Here is a 21,885-nt window from a genome sequence, read left to right as displayed (position 1 = left end):
AATATTAATCACTCTTCACCTTTCTGATTATTAAGATCCAATGTTGTGTAAGCCTGTCCCAAATCAGTCCCCTTGTTTTGTCAACATTAAAAGGGACAGAGGATGTTCAGGTCCATAGGCTTCTATCAGCGAGTCATTTCAATTCCATTTGAATATTTCAGGAGACTTCAAAGAAGTCCTGAAGAGATCCTAGAAGGTCTTCCAGTGTTTTAGAGCAAGTAAACACACACTTTTACAAAAGCACCAGTCTTTAGAAGTAAAGCATGAAGCATTGATGACATGTTGCAAGACTCTGTATTCATTAGTTATCACTGGGGAAAGGCACCATGGAAAAGTACTACTTTGCAGTAACAAGGTCATGGGATTGAATCTCAAACTGGGTCTTCCTGCAGAGATTGCGAGTTCTCCCTAATCATGGGTTCTCATCAGAACATCCTAACCAAATGCTGCATCACCCAGAACATCCTGACTATCTGAACCTGTCATACTGACCTTGTTAGCACTTGTAGAGTGATCAGGACTCTACAAGTGTCCAGATCACTTGTAGAGAGGGGATTTATCCCAAACAAATTTGGAAAATAAAGCCCCAATTTGGGAGATGTATCCCCCAGAACATCCATTTTAACATGAAAAAATTAGGCATTCAAAAAATAAAATCAAAATAGAACAGTGTCCCAAATCCCCAATTTGGGAGATTTATCCCCCAAAAGCTGTAAATAGGCAGATAGAGATCTAGAGAAAAACTGAGTGAGGATTTCAACTTTACTTATCAGGCATACTTTCATTAAGCAGAGGGAGGGTTTTGAGTTGGGTGGTATGGAGCACCAATCATTCCACACAAAGATAAAACACCAAACACCAAGAGCACAACCTGCAGTCCAATCCAACAGATAAGCTACTGTGGCCCAAATTCTTAAGCACTTCATATTGCTTCTGATAGAATATAGAATACACAGGGCATCAGTGTGTAATCACAGAACAGTCAAGGAATTCATTCTGATCCCTTTCCACTGCCAACAATGGGCATGTGAACATTTACCTGGACCTTAGAGAATTGGAAGTAGCTGGAACAATTTTATCTCCCAAATTGGGGCTTTATTTTCCAAATTTGTTTGGGATAAATCCCCTCTCTACAAGTGATCTGGACACTTGTAGAGTCCTGATACAGGGAGGCCTCAGCTTGCAACATCTTTGGTGCCAGCTCCCATCCCACACACTCATGCAACGGATTCAAGAAAAATAATTAAAATAATTAGGCAGATGGCATTATGCTTTGTTTTCTGATATATGTTCAAATGTAATAAAAAATAAATAAATCAAAGCTACTTTTATTTAGTGTGAATCCACCACCCTGAAGTGTGGTGGATTAATACTGAGTCACATATATTTAATTGTTCACGCTTAAAAAATATTAAGCAATGCAATAAATGAAATTCTGTTTTCAAATTCTGTATCTTTATTTTGCAAAACAAGAGTACATTTTCCACAGAATCTGCTATTTAATGGCAACCACTAGTAGAGAAATTCAACTGAAAGCATAGAGGACAGTGTGTAATATCCCATTTCAAAACATCTATTCTATCAGTTCAGTTTCAGTGATCCCTGCTGCGCTATGAAAGAAAGAAATTCACAAAGAGGAAGAAAAATCTGAAGGAAGAGAAAACCACTGAGTTGTCAACGCTTTTCACACTGGAGGCCTTCCTTCAGACATTCTGAAACAGTGACCCATTAAAAATCACAATCCCTTAACATATAGTTTGTCACCTGTTTGTACATGCTGGAAGCCTTTAAGCTCCACTTAAATACAGGGTCAACTTTAGAAACATAGAAAAACAAGATAGGATAGAAACATAAACAGTGAAAGAACAGGATGATGCTGCTTTATTCCCCCATTTAACTCAGTTATTCAATGATGATTCCAGAATGTGTAAAATAGAGATGATACTGACTATAGTTACAGTTCCCTTACCATTTCTTTTTTCAGTCTTAATCTGTGGCTATAATATCAGATACCTGGTGCTGATTATTTATGGTTCATATAATTTCCTTGGAGTGTATTTAATAATGACCCCATTACAATTTAATGGGACCATTGTGAAGGTAATGGTTTAGGTGCTATGTTGCAGAGCAAGGAACCTAACACTGATTGGATTGTACAGAGCTTGAAGGGGTTGTTTTAAAATGATGAACATGAGGGAAAACAGTGAGGTAGAAGGTCAGACTCATGGATTCACGTGTTTGTTCATAAACATAAAGTACAGTCAGAGCGGTTCCACCAGGAACCAGAAGAAGCAGAGAAAAAAAACTTGAGGTTGGTTTCTATAATACGGTGCTGGTGGATCTGAATGCTCCTCGCTTTGAGAGCTAATACTGTGGCGGCGGGGCAGTGTTTGGAGATGCACAATGTCAACATATTCCACTGGAGTGGTTTTTAAAGCTTTAATGTGTAACAGTAAAAGCTTTGGGATGTTTGAAAGGCTCAGTTTAGTCAAAAGCTGTAAATAGATTGTAGTTCACAGAGGAGACAGAAAATGTTCCTGACAACACAACAAAAACCATATGCCCATAACAATCTGGCTACAATGTAACTGTTACACATGTGACATTTCACAGTAATGGGCTATGTGGGCTCAATATAGCAGCTGGTGATCTAAACACTGTACCGTGTCAGTAATGTGTAACCAGTTAGTCCCTTTGAATTTCAGAGCTGAAGGATAAAGTGTAGGAGAAAGGCACATCCTCTGTCTTCTAGTGGAGGACTGAAAGTCATCATTTAGGAGTGCTTTACTGCAATAAATAAAAACAACATGTTAGTGTTGAGCAGATGATGAAAACTCCAAAACCTTCCTCTAAATCTACATTCCTAGAGTGGAAAGTACACACATACAGAAGGAATCTACATTTTACTTGAAAGCACATAGTGTTCATAACCTAATCTAAAATAATCCAAATAATTAAAGGCTCAATACCTTTGTTGGATACTACTGCATTTGAATCCTAAGAAGATGTCGCCTACCCTGAACAGCAAAGTTTAAAGAGCTATGTTAATTCGTTTCCAGACCACACTATACTTTGTAAGAAAAAAAAATATTAATTCTTTTTATAGTTTAAGTACCACTTAACTGTAAACCATTAAATGTTTTCTTGTGGAGATGCACAGAGAAGGGTTTTAGAAGCTGATATTCATTTCAGGTAATTTTATTATTTTGGTTGACTCGCAGATTCATTGGTAGGTACAGTAATTTTTATATATATTGTTTATATATAAAAGTTAATTTTCCTAAACTTAAGCCTCTCTTCATCTGGTAAGTGCACCAAAGAAATTTTTTTTTTCTTAAATGCCAATGAAACCAGAATTCTTAGCAGACGTATTTGATGAGAAGGTGTATGACTTTCCAGTATCTGACCTGCACTGATCACTGGTTAGAAAAATTTTTTAAATTTTAATCTCTTGCCGAAGAGTAATGCATCACCATTTACTAGTTATAATACTTGCATGCTACTTAAAGATACTTAAAATTTTAAAAACAAACTGTTACCTCAGAGGCTGGGGTACTGTCATCTTCTGGAGCTGGGATGATTCTACCGGTCATAGGACCAACTCCAAGGACCTTGGGTCTTTTCTCTTCTTTGGGTGTTCCTTCCAGGACAACAACAATGTATTCTTTGCTAGAATCTACTAGTGCAGGAGTCTCCTGCACTACTGGAGCAACCTCTGTGGGTGCAGGGGCCTCCTCGACAACCTCTTCGAGAGCAGGGGCCTCCTCGACAACTGCCACAACCTCTGTGGGTATAGAAGCCTCCTCGACAACCAGTGCAACCTCTTCTGATGTTGAAGTCTCTTCAATAATTGGCACAACCTCTATGAGTACAGGGCCCTCAAGTGGTGCAACTTCTATGGCTACAGGGGTCTCCTCAACAACTGCCTCAACCTCTGCTAGTTTTGAAGTCTCCTCAACAACTGGCACAATCTCTACGGGTACAAGAGTATCCTCAACAATTGCAGCAACCACTGCTGGTGTTGAAGTCTCCACAACAACTGGCACAACCTCTGCTGGTATCAAAGTCTTCTCGACAACTTCTGCAGTTTCTATGGGTGCGTGGGCCTCCATGGCAACTACCTCAACCTCTATGGGTACAGGGGCTTCCACAACATCTGCTGTAATCTCTACAGGTGCAGGGGCCTCCTCGACAACTGGTGCAACTTTTACGGGTTCAAGAGTATCCTCAACAATTGCAGCAACCTCTGCTGGTGTTGAAGTCTCTTTAACAACTAGTGCAACATCTACAAGTGCAGGAGCCTCATTGACAGTTGATGCAACTTCTATAGCTACAGGGGCCTCCTCAACAACTGCTGAAATCTCTGTGGGTACAGGGACATCCTCAACAACTGGTGCATCCTCTGCTGATGTCAAAGTCTCCTCAACAACTGCTGAAATCTCTGTGGGTACAGGGACATCCTCAACAACTGGTGCAACCTCTGCTGGTGCAGGAGGCTCCTCTGCAACTGGCACAACATCTCCTGGTGTAGGGAACACCTCAGCAACTGCTCCAACTTCTGCAAAGGCTGCTGATTCTTCTATTGACACGACCTCTACCAGTGCAGGAGATTGCGTGGCTGCTGCTACTTCTATAGCTCCAGAAACTTTTCCATCTTCCTCTGGTGTAACAGCCTCCTCACTGACTGCTACAGCTTTGACTGAAGTATCTCCATCTGATGTCAAGACCTCTGTAACAGTAGGGGTAACTTTTTCAACAGGTGTTTCCACTTCTGGAGGGAGGGGTTCTTGATTGTTGGATGCCAAGTCATCTTTTCCTTCGGCTTTCTTCAGTAACTCTAATGCAGAGGCAGCTGCTAGTGGCACTGCAACACAAAATCCAACCATCTAAACATCACAACTACTCAAGTTGTATTTTCTCCACAATTAGCACACAAATTGAGGTAATAATGCAGTTTACAGATCATCTGCTAAAGATTCATAATTATGAAGTAGATAGCACACACATGCAGTTTTAGTGTTAACTGTGATAAAGGGGATTCATTTGGCAAAAATTAGATAAAATTAGATTGAGAGCTCAAATGGGTTCAGGTTCAAAGACAAACATCATTCAATGTATGCAAACAGTTGGTCTCAAGTGTAAATACTGGATAATGCAACCATAAATGTAGATTAGAAACATATCAGACAAATCAAAGACGGCAGTAAATATTTTAGTTTAACAAAAAGCTTTATTGTAGGACCTCATGAAATATCTGTTCACAGTGCTCATTGTCCAGTTATAAGCAAAATAAAAATATGACCACATATGATTTGAATTGGTTTGTAAACTATTAAAATTAATGATTTACAGCATTTCTGACTAACATTTCTCGAGACAATCTGACATGACAGTTATTACAGAGTTGGAACATAGCTTTGCATTTAGACACACACACACGTGTATCACAGCAGGAGATAAACACATACATGTACTCTGAGTGATACTGAGAACAGCAGGGCAACATTACAGATGCTTAAAGCAAAGAAAAACAAGAGTTTGGTCAAATCAGAAAATAGCATTAAAGGTTTTAGAACAAAATGGTACCATTAATATATTGCAGCATCTACTCTGGCTTAACATTTTTTTGGTGGTTTATACTGTTTGAACTTTGGGCTCATATACCTGATGAGGGTTAACGTGAATGAATAAGATTTATACTTGTTGAGTGATCACATTTATTTCACCCATAACTGCAAATGAGCATTGCTTGAGAGCTCACAGCCACATAAGGAGGTGCAGATATACTTCAGTTTGTAGTTTCTGATGGTGCAAGGCAAGGTGAGAACCTGAACAAAAATCAGACACGACCATCTGCACTACACACCCCGCAGATTTCAAGTTACTTTCAGCAGCCTCTGACCGTTCAAACCCGTTCCAATAAATTAAAAAAAAAAGCAAATATACACTTTCAGGACAACAAGAAAGAATGTGCAGGATTGGTGAGGCCAGAAACCTGGGGAGAAGCACCTAGCCTTTAGAGGTTCTACAGACTGGGACAAGTCTTATTGCTCCCTGTGATGTTAGACGACGACTGATGTCAAACGGATCTTTGCAGTAATCCTGAAATAATCAGGTGTGTGTGGTAATGTGTATGTCTCCCTGCAGTTAATGTGTGCGGCATCAGGTTTCCTCAGATTAAGAGCTCGTACCATCGCTTTGCGTCTCCTCTGCACCAACAGCGGCAGGTTCGGCCACAGCCTCGGCAGCCTCTTCCACTGCCTCAGCCACTTTGGCTACTTCTTCTGCAGCTGCCTCCACTTCCTGTGCCACCTGAGCGACTGCCTCAGCGGCCTCTGAAACCGCCTCGGCGGCCTCTGCGACCACCTCAGCTGCTTCCTCCACTATGGTTTCTGCCTCATCAGCAGCAGTAGCAGCAGCTTCGTCTTCCCCAGTGTCAGCCTCTCTGTCTGCAATGCACAGAAATATACACACCAGATCACTAGAGGAACTAGTGTTACATACACAAAGGATCTTTCAGATTCAGGAATTAGATCAGAACATATAGGATTGGATCTAAATCTTTCTGTAAGATTAGACTGAAGTGATTGCTTTGTCTCAATTTGGACCAAACTGAATTTGCTGTTGATCATTCCAGTTTCAGTCTGACAAATTTATTATATCTCGATCTTTAGACCCCTGTGTATTACTGCTTAATGTAATTATTGTAAAGAACATTACACATTGTTATGATTTTGCTCTTTGTAGTGGAACACAATTAAGCATTAGGGATTTCATCAACTGCCGTTTGCAAATTTTCTTTTTCCTCCAATGTGACTATATCGTTTGACTTCACATTCAAACTCTTAAAGTTGGGGACAGGAGGGCAATTTGTGAAAAATGACGTGTCGTTCAGGTATAATTATTTATAATTTATATTTCAGTCCAGATTTTTAACAGTGCCCTCTAAAGTCACAGTGTTGCCCATGCCTGGTACAGATCTCGATACTGAATGGATTAAACACATCCACATTGGTGTATTATCACTGATTAATGGTGATTTAATTCATGCCAGTAGTCATGAAATTTAGCATGTTTTCCACTTGCTCTCGGTATTTAACAGCCTGCAGAGGTGACACAACCACTGCTTCAATTTACACTTAAGTTAATAAAATTAAAGCATTTCCTGCAATAAACAAAAACAATTGATTAAGGTTAAACATATTACATCTTTCATCCATGTTTGATTGTCCAACCAAATTATGAGCAACCAAAATATGTTTTTATTAACACATCCTTCATTCTAATTTGCCCATATTGTCAGTATTAAGCCATTTTTCCTTTTTAACACATTCTTAAGATTTTCACATATCAGCCATTATGATTTCTGACAGGTGAAGCACAAAAGAAAGATCATTCCAATGGAACCCGGAAGTGAATGGGATTTATAATGCAACAAGCAAATCTTCCGTATGACTGTGCAGATCATTATTCCATAAGATTTACCGTCCTGCAGGTTATAGATTGAACCCTGCTCCAACACACCTGAATCAGATAACTAAATATGCCATCGAGTTTTGGCAAAAGCCTGATAAAGAGCCATTCATTTGACTCAGGGGTGTTGGAGCAGGGATGTATCCCAATCTTGCAGGGTAGCAAATCCTGAGATCAGGGGATTGAGTCCCCTGGTGTATGAAGTTGAAGAATCTCAGCAACTTTCACCAGGCCCAAAACATGAGTAGATAGTCTTCACATCTGTGAACAACTCAATGTTGAAGTTACAGGAACTAGTGAACTGGCAACAAAAATGGTGAACAATCAAAGTTCACTGATAGGTGTGGGGAGGCTACACTGGTTGTGTTGGTTGTACTGGTTGTGCTCCTAAATAATCCCACAGCAGACCTTCAACAATCTAAAGAGTCCTTGCCTTTGCAGCTCTGGATAGTTGTGGAAGCAGAAGGGGAAGGGATTCACGGGGTGGAAACCTTGACCTATACAGTTTAATGCATCTACAATGTTCAGGAATAACATCATGACAACCTGCCGAATGATCTGTTGGTCCTTCTTTTGCAACCTAATTAGCCCAGACATGTTGAGGCATTCGCTCCCCTTCTGTAACTTCTGGCACCATTATAGGCACTTCTCCACTGGAGTGACTTTTACCAGCTCTGCCCCAGCCTGTCCCAGTCAGATTCACCTCTATCCCCACATCCTGCACAACTCTTCCTCCATTTTTCATATAGTCCAAGCTGCTCAAAGCCAAGTATTGCAAGCAAGTAATTTGATTGACAGCATTCCCTGAGTGGACCATGATTTACAACATCTCAACCAAACAACATTGAAGCCCCCAGTGGAGTGGCAGACATGCAGACTGATGCCAGACAGCTGCTCAGTCTGGAGGAGCACTATTAAGAGTTTAATCTTGAGTGGTGCAGGAGCACACGCATTCCATTTATGGTGCAAATCACATCATGGAAGTGTCGACCACAGTGTATCCGTCCACACTGATGCCCACAATAGTAGGGAACAGACCATAGTGAAGGCGCTTCAAACCAGGGTAGAACCAAACCAGACATTAACCAGATAGTGAGACTTGACAATGAAGAAATTAATTTTGTAAGGTTACTTTAGATCCTGCAAGTTGGGATATGAGGACTCGATAGTTTGGACTTGTTTATCCATGGTTTCTCAACTGGATTAGGACCTGCCAGCATATAGAGGGCAAGTCAACACTTTAAACTTGTCCAGAACCATCTCTGCTTTGCTATAGGATGCATTACTCTGATGATGAAGCCACAATCATAGATCTGCTCCTATGATCCTGTCACCAGTTCACTAGTATTCCTTCCTTGGGTGAGTACTGACCACTGTGTACTGGGAACACCCCACAGGAGTCTAACACTTCAGCTTTAAGGGCAATCCCACCCACTAACAGGTGCCATCATGAAGAGATCAGTGTCAGTAATGTTACAGAGTTGTTGGGATTACCTTCCCCTGCTCTTGAAATATTATTTATTGATGACATTTAAAGACCTGTCTCATCTCTAAAAAACTACAGAGGTAAGTAGATAAAGACATGCACAGAACAAACTGCATGCAAACTCCAAGACAGGAAGGAGGACAACCCAGGCAGAGGGAGGGGAGGGGTAAAGAAAGAGGAGCAGGCAGGGAGTGGGGTTAAGTGCAGGGTAGAAAGGGTCAAGTGGAAAGTTGATTCTTACCATCAAATTAACAAGTTAGGGTTATCAGGAACTGTGAAAGCATGTCTAACAGTGAGACATACAGACACTGAGACAGGCCAGGTAGGTTGTGGGTCTTTAATTGGTGAGTGAGGAATCCTTCCATTGCTTCACATTAAATCACAAAGTACACAAAACTGTTTGAAACAGCAGGCTTACTCCTTCAGTGAGGACAATGTGTGAGAACAGCTGTGGGTCTGTTGACCAACAAAGGAAAGGTTTGAACATTTCACTGTTCTCTGTAATCATTTTAATAGAAGTCATAAATGAAACAGGCAGAGCTCTGGGGAACAGGAACACTGAACCCTACTCCAGTGCATGCAAAGTGTGTTTGTCTGAATGGCCTTCAAAAGCATGTGGTACAACAATGGTCTAGAGTCCCACAAACACAGAGTTAACAATAGCACAGTGCAGAAAAATCCCTCAAAGTCCCTCAGTCAGATCCATTAGAGACTGTTCCAAAGTTCTCTATGGGAGAGGAGGAAAAGAGGAGCAGGAGGAGGAGGAGGAGAAGGGGTTTCACATCCAGTTCTAGGACGAATATCCAAGTGGCCACAGAGGACCTTAGCTTTAAGCATTATGCTGAAAGAGTAGAGACACAAAGTGTTAGAGTTTGGAGGAGGAAATTCTGTTTTTTAAAGAGCTACATTCAGACATCATCTCTGTCTAAGTTCAACCAGTCTAGCTGTGAGAATGCAGGTGGAAAGTGAACAAGGCCTGCTAGCATTGATGATGTCACACAAGAAAGTGAGAACCTGGCCATCTTACATAGAGAAAACAGAGGGAAGTGGGTGGAACAGAGGGGAGGAGTGTATTAGTGCATCACTAAAGCTTGGATTAAGACTGTGTTTGTTAGAAGGTCAGCTTTTGGTTTAGTTTGTGAGGAACATACACTGACATCATGCTAGCCCCTGATTTCTGTACAATCAGGTTCTTTTTTTGTTTTCTACACTCATCGAAACAAAAGTGACCTTATTGGAATAGAGATTTGGTTTATTACTAAACACACAGAAATTATAAAAACTTGTGTAAACCTCTAAATTCTAGAATTTTCAAATCAGAACCAAACAATTTTGTTTCTTCAGTCAAAAAAAAATGTTTTAATCATGATGATCCTGATCACTTCAGCTCCTATGAGGTGCTGAAGTGACTATACATTTGAGAGGAATAGTGAGGCACAACTGATACAGTATTAACAGATTTAAAAGTGTGTGTCCAGCATAATAATGTCAGCCCAGTCTGACCTCAGAGCAGGTTAAACCTTTGTATCTGTAACACCATCTGTCTTCTTGTAACAAGAAAGCTGAGCATGGTGTTCTGCAGTAGAGGCCTGTTGAGGCTCGTCCAGATCATTTCATTACCATCAGAGCCATCTTTGCTCTCACTGAGACAGAGAGCAGACAGAGGCTGACTGAGAGAGCAGCTGCAGGAATCTGCAGGCATTTAGGCATCCTGCCTGTTCAAGCAGATAGTCTGAGTTAAAACAACCCAAATTATAACTGTGTTATAAAGGAGACTCATGCTCTGCTTTCAGTGTGGACTTCCTCTTCTGTGGAGGAACAGACAGATCAGTGGGATTATTTGTGCCGACAACAGGTTGGTTAAACCAGGTGTTTGGTTAAAGTGTTTGCAGCATGTTTACACCCAAGCTCACGTTTCATTTAAGCTATGTCTGAGTTCTCAGGCAGGAACTCTACTCACCTTCATCTTCATCTTTGCCTGCAAACAAACAAAAAAAAAAACAGGAAGTTAAGAATTTTGTATGCATCACCATATGGCGTCACATTAACACAACTCAGACCTGCTCTATACATCATGGATTTATCTCCTGTCATGCTTTAATCCCTGTCCAGTACAACAACTGATGCTATCAACCAGAATTCCCACATGGATCCAACAGCCTAATCTGGTCCATCTGCAGCAGCAGACATGGGCTGCTGAGAGTCAGTCAGCTAAATATGTAAACAGTCCCAACCAGGGCTGCTGTAGGTTGTGGAGGAGGTTTGTCCTCCTCCACAACCATTTAGTTCATCTAAACTAAAGACGTGCATCCATGATGCTACAGTCTGGATTCCCTAACAAATACCTTCACAGGTCTGCATGTAGATCAGTGGTAAGGCACATTGGATGGGAGCATTTACTACATCAGAACCTATTCAGCAAATGTGTTTCCATCTTTCATTTTTCAAGAAAGACAAAAACCACCTCAAGCAAGGGTTAAAACTTGCTTGCAAAACTGAGTAAGTAATTTCAAAATTTGCCATTTCCATCAAACTTTTCTAATGTCAAAATCCCCATAAAAACCACTGAAGGAAACACAACTCATAAGGCAACTCTGTGTGGAACAGATGGTGGTCATTCCCAGTCAGCTGCGTCTAAACATTGGTGTGACTCCTGCTCTTTCTGAAATTCAACGTGGCTCCTCTATTAATCCTTTAACATTTTATCAGCGTTGCCCTGAAAACTTACTTGTAAAATAAACTCAGATCAATCTGAGTTTAGAGCTGAATAGAAAAACAGCTGATTCAATCGTTTTCTGGTGGAACTGGCAAACACAAGTTCCACCAGATGTTTGCTAACTGCTGATGGCTAGTCTGAAGGAACTGAATGGGGAAGTTGCAGACTCTGTGAGGCAGAAGCTTGGAGACTTCTGTCTACCGCCACTCTAACCTACCGCCACTCAAACATAGCGGTAGGTTTTGCACAGTTAATGGTTGCCATAGAGATTGAAGAATTTCTCAAACATGCATGGAAGGACCAAATCAACACTTCATGTATGTTTTTGATGAGGGAATAACATTATATTATGATGTAAATCTCACAAAAGGTTGATTTTACATGATACTGTCCCTTTCAATTTTAAGATTCCAGCTTCGCTGCAGCCTTTTCTCCTGGCTGCATGGAGTGAACTCTGTTTCTAAGTGCATATTGCCTGATCACACTGATTCTGATTCTCTCACTGAATGAAACATATAACACACATTTATATACACTTCTTAAATTATGTGGTACAAAAGTAATCCGAGTGAAATGTACTACTATTGTTTTAAGTGGATCCAAAAGCAAGTAAACTCCTCATGAGAAGCTGAAGATGGGGGGTTGGGACTTGCCTTTAGGTGGCCAGGGTTTAGGTGTCCATTCAGTCTTGGGTCTGGCTCTGATTTCACTGACGCGCTCAATAAACCGTTCGTGATCTGAGGTCACAGTCTTATATCCCTGTTAGAAAAAATAAACAGAACATTTGTGAGATACAGTTAAGAGATCAGATCTCTGTTCATGATGTTAACTCAACTGTCAGACAAACCTCCGATGGAAAACAGATAACTTACATATGACAGAGCGCCGACTAGAGCTCCACCACACAGCACCGTGTACAGGATGTTCTGCCCAGAGCCTCCAGGAACTGACGACATGGGCTGCCGCTGCACACCTGCACAGGAAATCATGGACATGTTAGATAATTCACCGAGTTCACTTTGAGCCCAAAATGCTGCGTCACCACTCCCCCCCAAGTCCTCTTAATTTGAGCCCTTTAAATCCTAAGGATTTAAAGGGCTCAATTAACTCTGATACTAAGAGAAAGGATCATTTCCCACCATCTTGTGAAGAAATAGCAAGGCATGGCTGTCCAGAAGCTTCACCTTAAGTTTGACTCAGCATTTCATTTCCTGATGGAAAGGGTTATTGTTGGAAAACTGAGTCGTCTCAGTTTTCCAAAACTAATCTAGAAATCAGCATTTATTGGCAGAACTCTACCAAAGAGGAGGCAGATGTGAATTATCAAATGTTGAACAATCAGAATTTGTTTATTTTCAAAATAGATTTTTATATATAGATATTTTTCTTCTGGACTCTTGGTTTTGTGTCCTGGAAAAAAAAGCAGATATTTACCATCTTTTCTCCTTCAGAGAAGATGAGAAGAATCGTAATTCCAGTGTGTTTTAACATCACATTTATTCTCTTTTTGATTTTCTTTACATTTCCTGCCCTAACTATACCAATGTTATTTCCACAGAGAGAAACTGAAAACCTGGCATACAGTAGAGAAACAGATGGACATCTCAGGTTGTTTCTTTTTGTTGTTGTTATCCATTTATTTAAAAAGTAGGGTTCATATTAGGGCTCGGCATTGATTGTGTCAAGGTATTGTGATTTGTTTTTCATAATAAGACTTTTGATTTATTGTGGTCATGATCACTTTCAATTAATGATGTTTAAAATCCCCCAAGACTGCCTTGGGGGATTGGGAGATAACCTGTTACTATTTTCCCCACTATTTGTCCAATGAGAGAATTAATACTTTTTAAAGTATGATTAAATGCAAATGCACTATTTTATAGTGTAACATAGTTCACACTATTTTATGCGACCGGTAGCCTAAAGAAACACATTACAACTGGTTATATTTTTTGAGATTATTATTTGTGTTCACTGCTGTACAATATAGTTACAGTTACATAAAAATAAATAAGAAATAATTATTTTGTCATAATTTTCATTATTTTCATAACAGTACCATAAAATATGATAAAAGTCTAAGTCCATATTGGGTAGAAAAAACAAACCATGTCCAAAGCACAAAAGAAAACTGACCTAACCAAGAGCATCAGTGGAAGATAAGCATGAAGGAGTTCAGGTTCATGTTAACCTTTTTCACATCACAGTATGTATATATCGTGTAAAACGTACACAAATGAGGCCAAGATAAAGAGCTCACTCCACTGTCTCCATTTTCTATGGGGCTCAAGCTGTCAAATCATTAACCAGCTGCTGCAGTGGAAGCCGAGGTCTGAGGAACCTGGTCCTGTCCAGTGTTAAGGGTATTAACCTGTTCACTTATCCAGAGCTAATCCTACATGCTGGCAAATGGCCTCCCAAATCTGTTATATGTACCCTCTAATCAGCTGGGTTCCATAAAGGTAGGAGGACATGGGGATAACATTTCTAAACACTGTAGGGGAAGCAGGTCTGAAAATCATTGGATTTGGCTGTTACACCTCCTCTGTTTAAGTGAGAGGACAGTAGAGAAAAGAGCTGAATAAATTACAGCCCAGCTTTACCAGTTAATATTTCCAAAATAAACCTTCTCCAGCTGCCATGTTTTTAAGTGCTGTCATTTTCTGTCTAGTTCTATGTTGCAGTGTGTGGTAAATGACAGAAAGTGTGATACTTGATTGCCCCTGCACCACCACAGCACCCCAAACCCAGAGGGTGGGTTAGTGAGGCGAGGGGCTGCGTGAAATACGTCACGTAGACACGCAAACGCTATTGGCGGTAGTTTTGGCTGGATGTCTTAATTCATAATGAAGCATCGAAAGCAGAGCTGAGGTCACACGCTAACCTTCCTTCCTCTTGCTGCTCAGACTCGTGCCTCAGCATTCTCTCTCTCTCTACATTTATCCTCCGTCACACGCGCACGCCACGTGACTGACAGCGGCAACCATGTTTCCACGTTTACCCACACATTCATGAAGGTCATTTTTTAGGAGACTGCGTACTGAACGCGCAGTCCGTCAGTGACGCTCGGCAGAGGTCACTATGGTTCCCATACAGGCCATGCTAGCTGCTAGCCCGACAAGAACATCTGCTAAAAGGCTGTTAAAACACCGACTTTGTGTTATTCCCTGAAACATGGCCACGCTCTAACGCTGTAGTATTAACTACAAACAGAGCAAATGACCAATATTGTCATGTCACATGAGGAGACACTTAAATGTTCAGTCAACATTCCACAACGGAGGCAAATTATTCTAAAAACTACAGAGCGACAATTAAACTTAAACCGAAATTAAATTCTGACAGTTCTGTAACACCCTGAGTCATTGCTTTTTACCCAAGTATTGACATTAGCATGAGGACAGAGTGTCCTATCACGCCTGTTACGACAGAAAGCAGACATTACATCACAGACACGCACTGTGGAGAGAAGACACACATCCAGAGCTGCTCTGTCAACTCACCGTCCAGGGGCAGTCTGTAGGCGGCTCTCCGAGCCAGAGGCCCACACCTCCGCCAGGCCGCTCTGCAAGAAAACATCGCTGCAGCTTCAGTAAGTGCTGAGTGGAAGAGAAGCACGGCGTGCTGTAGTCTCAGGAACGTGCAGGGGGCGGAGACCAGACCTGCCCACTGTGCTGCGCTGTAGAGACAAGTGAGACAAGTACTGGTGAGAAACTGCAGCAGGAATGTATGACGGGCGAGTAATGACAGAGGAGGGAAGAGATATATGAGGGGTGCTTCCGAACCTGGAGCACTCTATTCAATTGGGGGCCCAGAGGAGTGCTTTAAAAAAGTATCTCAAAGTAAACCAGGAAGATATTAGATTATTTTAGTAATTCAGGTAAAAAAAAAAAAAGGTGAACGCTAAATACATTATGGTTTCACTTCACTGTGAAATATTTCAAGTATCTGGATTAATTTTTATGTTTGACTGAAATGGAATTACAACCCAAACTTCATGAGTTGTGAACCTGGTTTTGTATTTTGAGCATTTTGTACTGTATGATTTGGACCACTATTGTCCAGTGGATGGACCACCACTGGACAATATGAGTTTTCTCCATTGTCAGGTCTCACTTCAGCCGGTTAATGTCTGTCTCCATTGATAGAGTGGCCCTCAATGTTGTGGCCCTGAATAAGGGCAGGAGAAAAAGAAAAACTGAAAAGAAAGAAGAAATATATTTCTGAAAAGGAATTTGACCGTCCTTGTATCCTTCATGCTCTATAGAAACATGTTCTCTGAAGGTTGATGACATCAAATCTCTCCAAACCTTAATTTTTCAAAACAAGACAGAGTAGATCTTCTACAATCTGCTTTATGGCCTGCCTCCATACTGTCTGTTGAATCTGAAGCTTGGAGATTACTACCTGATTAGTACCTCACACTGGCACTATTCACCGCCTTTAACTCATAGAGCCAGATGCCCAAAAGAAGCATGTGGAGATCATTTATTTGTCAGCTTTTAAGCTCATGTTGAAGTCGATGAAGTCAAAGCGGAGACTTGAATCTTGTTTTCATTTTGGATGACAGTTTCATACATGAAATGTCAACAATAGCTGTCAACAAGGAAAAATCAAACATTTGCAGGGTTTTCATGTTTTGTACCATAAGAACCACAAACAATACTTTAGATCAATTTTGTGTGACAACCAACTCACAGGCACACAACTGTAAATACAAGTGACAGGTGGTGGTTTTTCAGTGTTGTTCAAAATCTAAAAGGTGCCAAGTGAATTTTAATTCATCCCCACTGAGTCAATACTTTGTTGATCCACTTTGCTCTCCACTCTCATTTTAAGTAACTGTGAAATGAATTACATCAGATAAAATCTTCGTTCAGATAAAAGCTCCCAGCATGCATCATCACGAACATGACTGTGGCCTTTAAAACAGGACAGTAATAAGAGTGTAAAGTTGATAAATAGAAATATAACAGTGAATACAAGCATAATGTCCTAGTGTCAGTCAAAGCCTTCTTAATTACATATGCAAAGTAATCAGGACTCCACAGTTCACACATCACATTTATTTATCTTATTTCATTGTATTTTAAAGAGTTCAGGTTGGGGGGTTACATGGAACTGAAGCAGATGTTTCCAACAGAGCGGATCCAAACGCTTCCTGTAAGAGAAGAGAAACAACACATCAGGATTCCTTTCACTGCAACCAGAGGTCTTCATACTGATATAAATCATAAACAGCAGCATTCACACCATGCTCACCTGCCTTCTGAGGAGATCACTGAAGGCCTTTTTTCACTTCGTACTCGTGAACATCTGTGCTATGCTGTTTGAAGAGCTGCAGATGAAAGACACAAAGTCATTCTCTGAGAAATAAACACTTCCCAGATTCCTTCATCTTCAGAGATTCATCCCTACATGTAACTTTTCTCTTTTTTTGCAATGCCAGGATTTTTTCTTTTGAAAACACATTAACATCCAGGAAGTTGTAAGATTTGTGATGAAGTCCACTGGGGGTGCACCAATTGCAGTCTTCTGACCAATCACCACTCTTTAGACAGCCTGACCTGATGATTATAAATTTTGCAGATAAAGATGTTTTTATCTGACAAGTCTCTAAATATAATGTCAAGTTAGCAACAGTGGCGCAACTGCTGCTAACCACATAGATGCAGACGTGTCCTGGTGGGCGGGTCTGTCGAGGCTCCCACTTACAGTGAGTACAGAAAGTATTCAGACCCCTTTCAATTATTCACTCTTGTTTATTCACATTATTTATCATGAATGTACACTAAGCATCCAATCTTGACAGAAAATAACTAATGTAGACATATTTTCAAATTTATCAAAAAATAAAATCTGAACTATCACATGGTCATAAGCAGTGTTGTATAAAGTACTGAAGTCTCAGAGTCAAGTAAAAGTATAGATGCCTCTCCAAAATATGACTTTGGTAAAAGTCAAAGTCACTGACTGAAATGTTACTTGAGTTAAAGTATTAAAGTACCTGAAACGTCTTGTACTTAAGTATGGAAATTACTGTAAAAATGGATGTACTCAAGTAATGTAATGAAAAGTACAAGTAAAAAGTAAACAAGGCAAATGCAGTTTGAATGACATTTTTTATATTTGGTAAACTTGTCAAATACACTTAAAATAATGTACACAACCAAGTGCAGGCAAAATTAAACCTGCTAATAGATAAACCTGCAGGCATCATGTAGTTAAGAAAATTAGGTGCTTTACCTAAACCACAAGGTTAACTTAACCTGCTTTACAACTGAACCAGCTTCTTAGGACTCTCCGGGACAGAAAATACAAAGTTTTTGTAAGCCTTAAGTTTTTCCTTTAAGTAAGGTCAGTGCTGAAAATGAGAAAAATAAATAGTGGCCAAAATGCGTCCAACATGAAGAAAAAAAGTCGTTACGATTACTCTACTTCACAAACTATAGGTGCACACAACTGGTCATTATGCAAAAGAAAAAAAAGAATTGGGAGGGAAATGGAGCTTATTTGGTATCTGAAGAGGGAGAGCTTTTTTGTTAACTTGGTGTTTAATGGGAGCAGCAAAACAGACCTCCGTGAAGCTGACACCCCACCTACTCAAATAATCCAGCAAATAGTCTGATTGGTTTGTGCTCCGTTTGTGCCATTAAAATGTTCGTTTGTGCAGCTTTGGTTTCCGAGATATTAAAAATGATTTTTTAGGCCATCCAAAATATATACTTTTTAAGATTACAATTATTGAAAATATTGAGTATGACTAAAAATTCACTAGAGAACAGTGTGTCTCGTGTAACAGCATGAATTTTGTGTCAGTTGGTCACAAGGCAAGACATGTATTTCCATTAGTTTCTCAGGAGAGTTTGGATGTAAAATTTGTTGACTCTCCCTGAGTGAAACTCTGACACCTTGAGGAAGGGGGAGACCTAGAGAACGGCTGGCCGAAATTAGCGTTCATGAATCGGATCAACCTTGAGCTAGACGCCGCTCACACCAGATATTGGAATAGCCAAAATCCAAATTGAAAACAACTTTGCTGCGTTTGTTTTGACGGCACAAACCTGCACAAACGGAGCACTAACAAACCAGCCCACTTTGGTTTGTTTTGGAGCAAAATGGGGGGATGGTAACTCTGGATGACCTAAAAAATAATTTTTAATATCTCGGAAACCAAAGCTGCACAAACAAAAATTTTAACGGCACAAACCTACACAAACGGAGCACTAACCAATCAGACTGTTTGCTGATTGGTTAGCAAACAGTCTAACCAATCAGCACCACCTTCCCCAATAAAGGTGGGGAGGTGCGAAACATGTGCGTCCTATTGGTGGTGATGAACAAGCCCAGGCAAGCAGGCTTTGTTGCTGTCAATCAGTAGGTGGGGTCAAAACATTTGTGTTTCTCTTTCGCTTTTTTGTAACGAGTAACTAAACCACACGTTGAAAATGTATCGGAGTAAAAGTATGCAATTAAGTTCGGAAATGTAGTGAAGGAAAAGTGAAAGTTATCAGAAATTTTCTTACTCGAGGAAAGTATGAAGTACTCCAAAATATACTTAAGTAAAGCAGTGAAGTATTTTTACTTCATTACTATACAACACTGGTCATAAGTATTCAAAGACTTTGCTGTGACACTCATATTTAACTCTCATGCTGTCCATTTCCTCTCATCCTCCTTATTATGCAAAGTAATCAGATGGTTCGACTCCTTCATTGGAGTCCAGCTGTGATTAATTAAACTGATTGGACTTGATTAGGAAAGGGATACACTTGTCTATATAAGAGCTCACAGCTCACTGTGCAGGTCAGAGCAAATGAGAATCATGAGGTGTAAGGAACTGCCCCAGGAACTCAGAGACAGACCTGTACCAAGGCACAGACTGATCTGACCAAGATTCCAAAAGAATTTCTGCAGCAAAGGTCTGAAATTCTCTGATTGCAAAGAGAGTTGAGATCAGTTTCATATCCAAGTATTGGCCAATCACGGATCTCCTAAAATTAAAGAAATCAGAGCAGATTTTATCGGTGCACCCCTACATGTACATCACTTTATGACCCGACTCATTCTCATCTACAGACACCATCATGTAGCTGCCATGTCAACTTATGTCTCTTAGTGCACAAACATTGGTGCTCACCAGCCCCCAGAAAAAAGCCGACGTTCCAAACGCAAGACCCACTTTTAGCCAGTTGGGTTTGGTTGTGTCCGTCTTGGAGCTAGTGAAGGCTGATCTGGATCCGCCTGAAAGAATTCAAACACACTCTTTTTAATGAACAATAAACACTACCGTGAAACAGGACGATAGCACAAGAAAAAAGATTTGGGGACAATGAAAGCAAGACATTTTTAAAAGAAGTGTAAACACAGAAACAACCTGAATGGGAGGGGAGGTGCGGGGGGGTTGGTCTGACCTTTGTTTTGACCACTGTTAAAAATACAGCATTTAAAATGTTAGTAAAAATAGACTGGATAAATAATAAATCAGAGTAGAACCAAGTCAGTTCTGAACAATGTGAAGGAGATCAGTGCATAGTGTAATAAAATTATTTGTTGTTGCCAGTTAATTTATTTTAATAAGATTTAAACTTAAATTGTGTGTGTTTATATGTGCGCAATCAAATGTGGATGTATATTCCATCTCTAAATCAGTTCATAAAATACAATCAGAATTCAACTAAAGTTCAGTTAATGAACTATAACCAATTCATTAATAACACAATACATCCTGATCAGTAGATTCTGTTAGTAAATCTTTCTCTAAGCCAGCAGACATGACAGCAAATGAAATGAAAGGGCAGCTGTGATAAGATTGAAACAATGGGACAGGGATTTCCATGATCTGGAGGTTAAACTGGCTACAATAAATGCGTCACGGTTACCACTAAATTCTAATCTTTGCAGTGAGAAAAGAAGTTCCCTGTGAGAAAATGTTGCGCTAATGCTAATGCTACGCTAAGGTCAGGTAGGAAAACAACCTCGGTGTTTTAATTAAGAATAGCCACATTAAACTTCAAACATTCTTAAAGGGCACGCTGTAACTAACTCACCCCTGTTAATGAGAACAACTCGGGATAACAAGCGGCTGAACGTCATTTTAGCACTGACAGCTGCCGCGGTGATGCGTTTAATGCCGCCTGCCTGACACTGACTGTGGACTGCGATTGATTTCACAGCCTGGAAGGCCTGACTAACAGAGCGCCGAGAACAGCCTCGAAGGCCTGGCTTACAGAGCGCCGAGAACTCGAACAAGCTGGGGAAAAGTTCAATTAAGATTTGAAATATCTTGTTTGGTATTGCTGACATTTAAAAAATAAATAAATAAATAAATAAAAGGAGGAAAATAAAATATTCATTGCGGAATTAAATATTTTATTTCCAACATAATGCTTTTGCGTTTGTTTTTTTAAAGTAACTTTCTTTCAGGTTATTTTGAGAAAAACAAGGAACAGTAAACACTTGAACATATAAGAAACAATTAATAGTGGCAACTATTTTATCCTCCTGGCACTGTGCATAATTTAAAATATAATTTGGCAATCGGAGCTTCGTACGTTCCAAAACACAAAATATGACAAAATATTCATTTGTTAAAGGGAAAAACAGAGTAAGAGAAAGGTTCATTTGTCTTTCTTTTCATGTTTAATATTAATAACACAAAATCTTTGGAATGCTTTGGAGTGCTTTTATTATAGAAAATGTGAAAGTGTTTGGTTTTGCCAGTAATTTTAACTTCTGCTTTGAGCTGTATGCGTTTAATTTTGGATTTAGCACTTTCTGTCTAGTGGTGCTGAATAACAGATAGTTTGTTTTCTCCCAAATATAGCTGTTAGTAAGATACACAACAGTTATTACAGTAGTTGGTCCGGCACTTTGTTTTTCACAGAGCAAGAAACATTGTTTCATACTGACAGACTCTCCGAAGAGTCAAAAGGTGTGTTGACTGTAAAAAGTATTTAGTCTTAATATATCTTGTCTGTTAACATGATTATTTGACATAATCGTAAAGTAATGTAAATTGAAACATTGTAAAGTAGATTTTAATTGTACTACGAATGAAATGTGCGAATGAAATGTGCTTTTGAGGGAATTAAGTGTCATAAAACTTCATCGTTTTTCGGAGCGGCACGCTACGGAGTTTTTAAAATATGAGCAGGAACGTTATCGTGCCAGTGTAGTACAGCTATTTTAACTTTAGGAGGCGCTGTTG

The 21,885-nt window shown here is 40.0% G+C and overlaps 2 protein-coding genes across 5 annotated transcripts; both read right to left on the bottom strand.

Moving 5' to 3' along the window:
• Positions 1-1,433: 1,433 nt before the first annotated feature.
• Positions 1,434-15,381, bottom strand: mgarpa (mitochondria localized glutamic acid rich protein a). 3 transcript variants are annotated; one of them, XM_055023287.1, is made up of 8 exons: positions 15,179-15,381; positions 12,548-12,648; positions 12,329-12,434; positions 10,920-10,937; positions 6,192-6,449; positions 3,540-4,864; positions 2,970-3,017; positions 1,434-2,787 (listed from the first exon to the last, which is right to left on the bottom strand). In XM_055023287.1, the coding sequence occupies exons 1-7, from the start codon at positions 15,252-15,254 to the stop codon at positions 2,982-2,984; spliced, it is 1,920 nt and encodes a 639-aa protein (XP_054879262.1). In that variant the 5' UTR covers positions 15,255-15,381; the 3' UTR covers positions 1,434-2,787; positions 2,970-2,981. The 3 variants fall into 3 exon arrangements, with proteins under 3 accessions (XP_054879262.1, XP_054879263.1, XP_054879264.1); XM_055023288.1 differs by lacking the exon at positions 2,970-3,017 and having other exon boundaries at positions 15,179-15,380; XM_055023289.1 differs by lacking the exons at positions 1,434-2,787; positions 2,970-3,017; positions 3,540-4,864; positions 6,192-6,449 and adding an exon at positions 9,283-9,800 and having other exon boundaries at positions 15,179-15,365.
• Positions 15,382-16,726: 1,345 nt separating this feature from the next.
• On the bottom strand, positions 16,727-20,863 carry ndufc1 (NADH:ubiquinone oxidoreductase subunit C1). Of its 2 annotated transcripts, none has more exons than XM_055023335.1 (5): positions 20,726-20,863; positions 20,053-20,103; positions 19,816-19,919; positions 16,938-17,013; positions 16,727-16,832 (listed from the first exon to the last, which is right to left on the bottom strand). In XM_055023335.1, exons 1-4 carry the CDS (start codon positions 20,769-20,771, stop codon positions 16,954-16,956), a joined length of 261 nt encoding a protein of 86 aa, XP_054879310.1. In that variant the 5' UTR covers positions 20,772-20,863; the 3' UTR covers positions 16,727-16,832; positions 16,938-16,953. The 2 variants fall into 2 exon arrangements, with proteins under 2 accessions (XP_054879310.1, XP_054879309.1); XM_055023334.1 differs by having other exon boundaries at positions 16,727-16,836; positions 20,726-20,861.
• Between the last annotated feature and the right edge of the window lie 1,022 nt (positions 20,864-21,885).

This window comes from Poeciliopsis prolifica, unplaced genomic scaffold, assembly GCF_027474105.1.
Source record: "Poeciliopsis prolifica strain line A6 unplaced genomic scaffold, Auburn_PproV2 SCAFFOLD098, whole genome shotgun sequence".
Lineage (NCBI taxonomy): Eukaryota > Metazoa > Chordata > Actinopteri > Cyprinodontiformes > Poeciliidae > Poeciliopsis > Poeciliopsis prolifica.
This window is presented reverse-complemented; position numbering and strand designations above follow the sequence as displayed.

Excerpts from the sequence above, each read along its gene's own strand:
- ndufc1 (XM_055023335.1), bottom strand. The coding sequence starts at position 20,771 with ATGACGTTCAGCCGCTTGTTATCCCGAGTTGTTCTCATTAACAGGG. Across the intron at positions 19,920-20,052 it reads GCACCTCCCCTCCCATTCAG|GCGGATCCAGATCAGCCTTC; the intron begins GTTGTTTCTGTG and ends GAATTCTTTCAG. Across the intron at positions 17,014-19,815 it reads CGGCTTTTTTCTGGGGGCTG|CTCTTCAAACAGCATAGCAC; the intron begins GTGAGCACCAAT and ends TTTCATCTGCAG.
- mgarpa (XM_055023287.1), bottom strand. The coding sequence starts at position 15,254 with ATGTTTTCTTGCAGAGCGGCCTGGCGGAGGTGTGGGCCTCTGGCTCGG. Across the intron at positions 4,865-6,191 it reads AGAGGAGACGCAAAGCGATG|TGCCACTAGCAGCTGCCTCT; the intron begins GTACGAGCTCTT and ends TTTGTGTTGCAG. Across the intron at positions 3,018-3,539 it reads ACAGTACCCCAGCCTCTGAG|GGTAGGCGACATCTTCTTAG; the intron begins GTAACAGTTTGT and ends TTTGCTGTTCAG.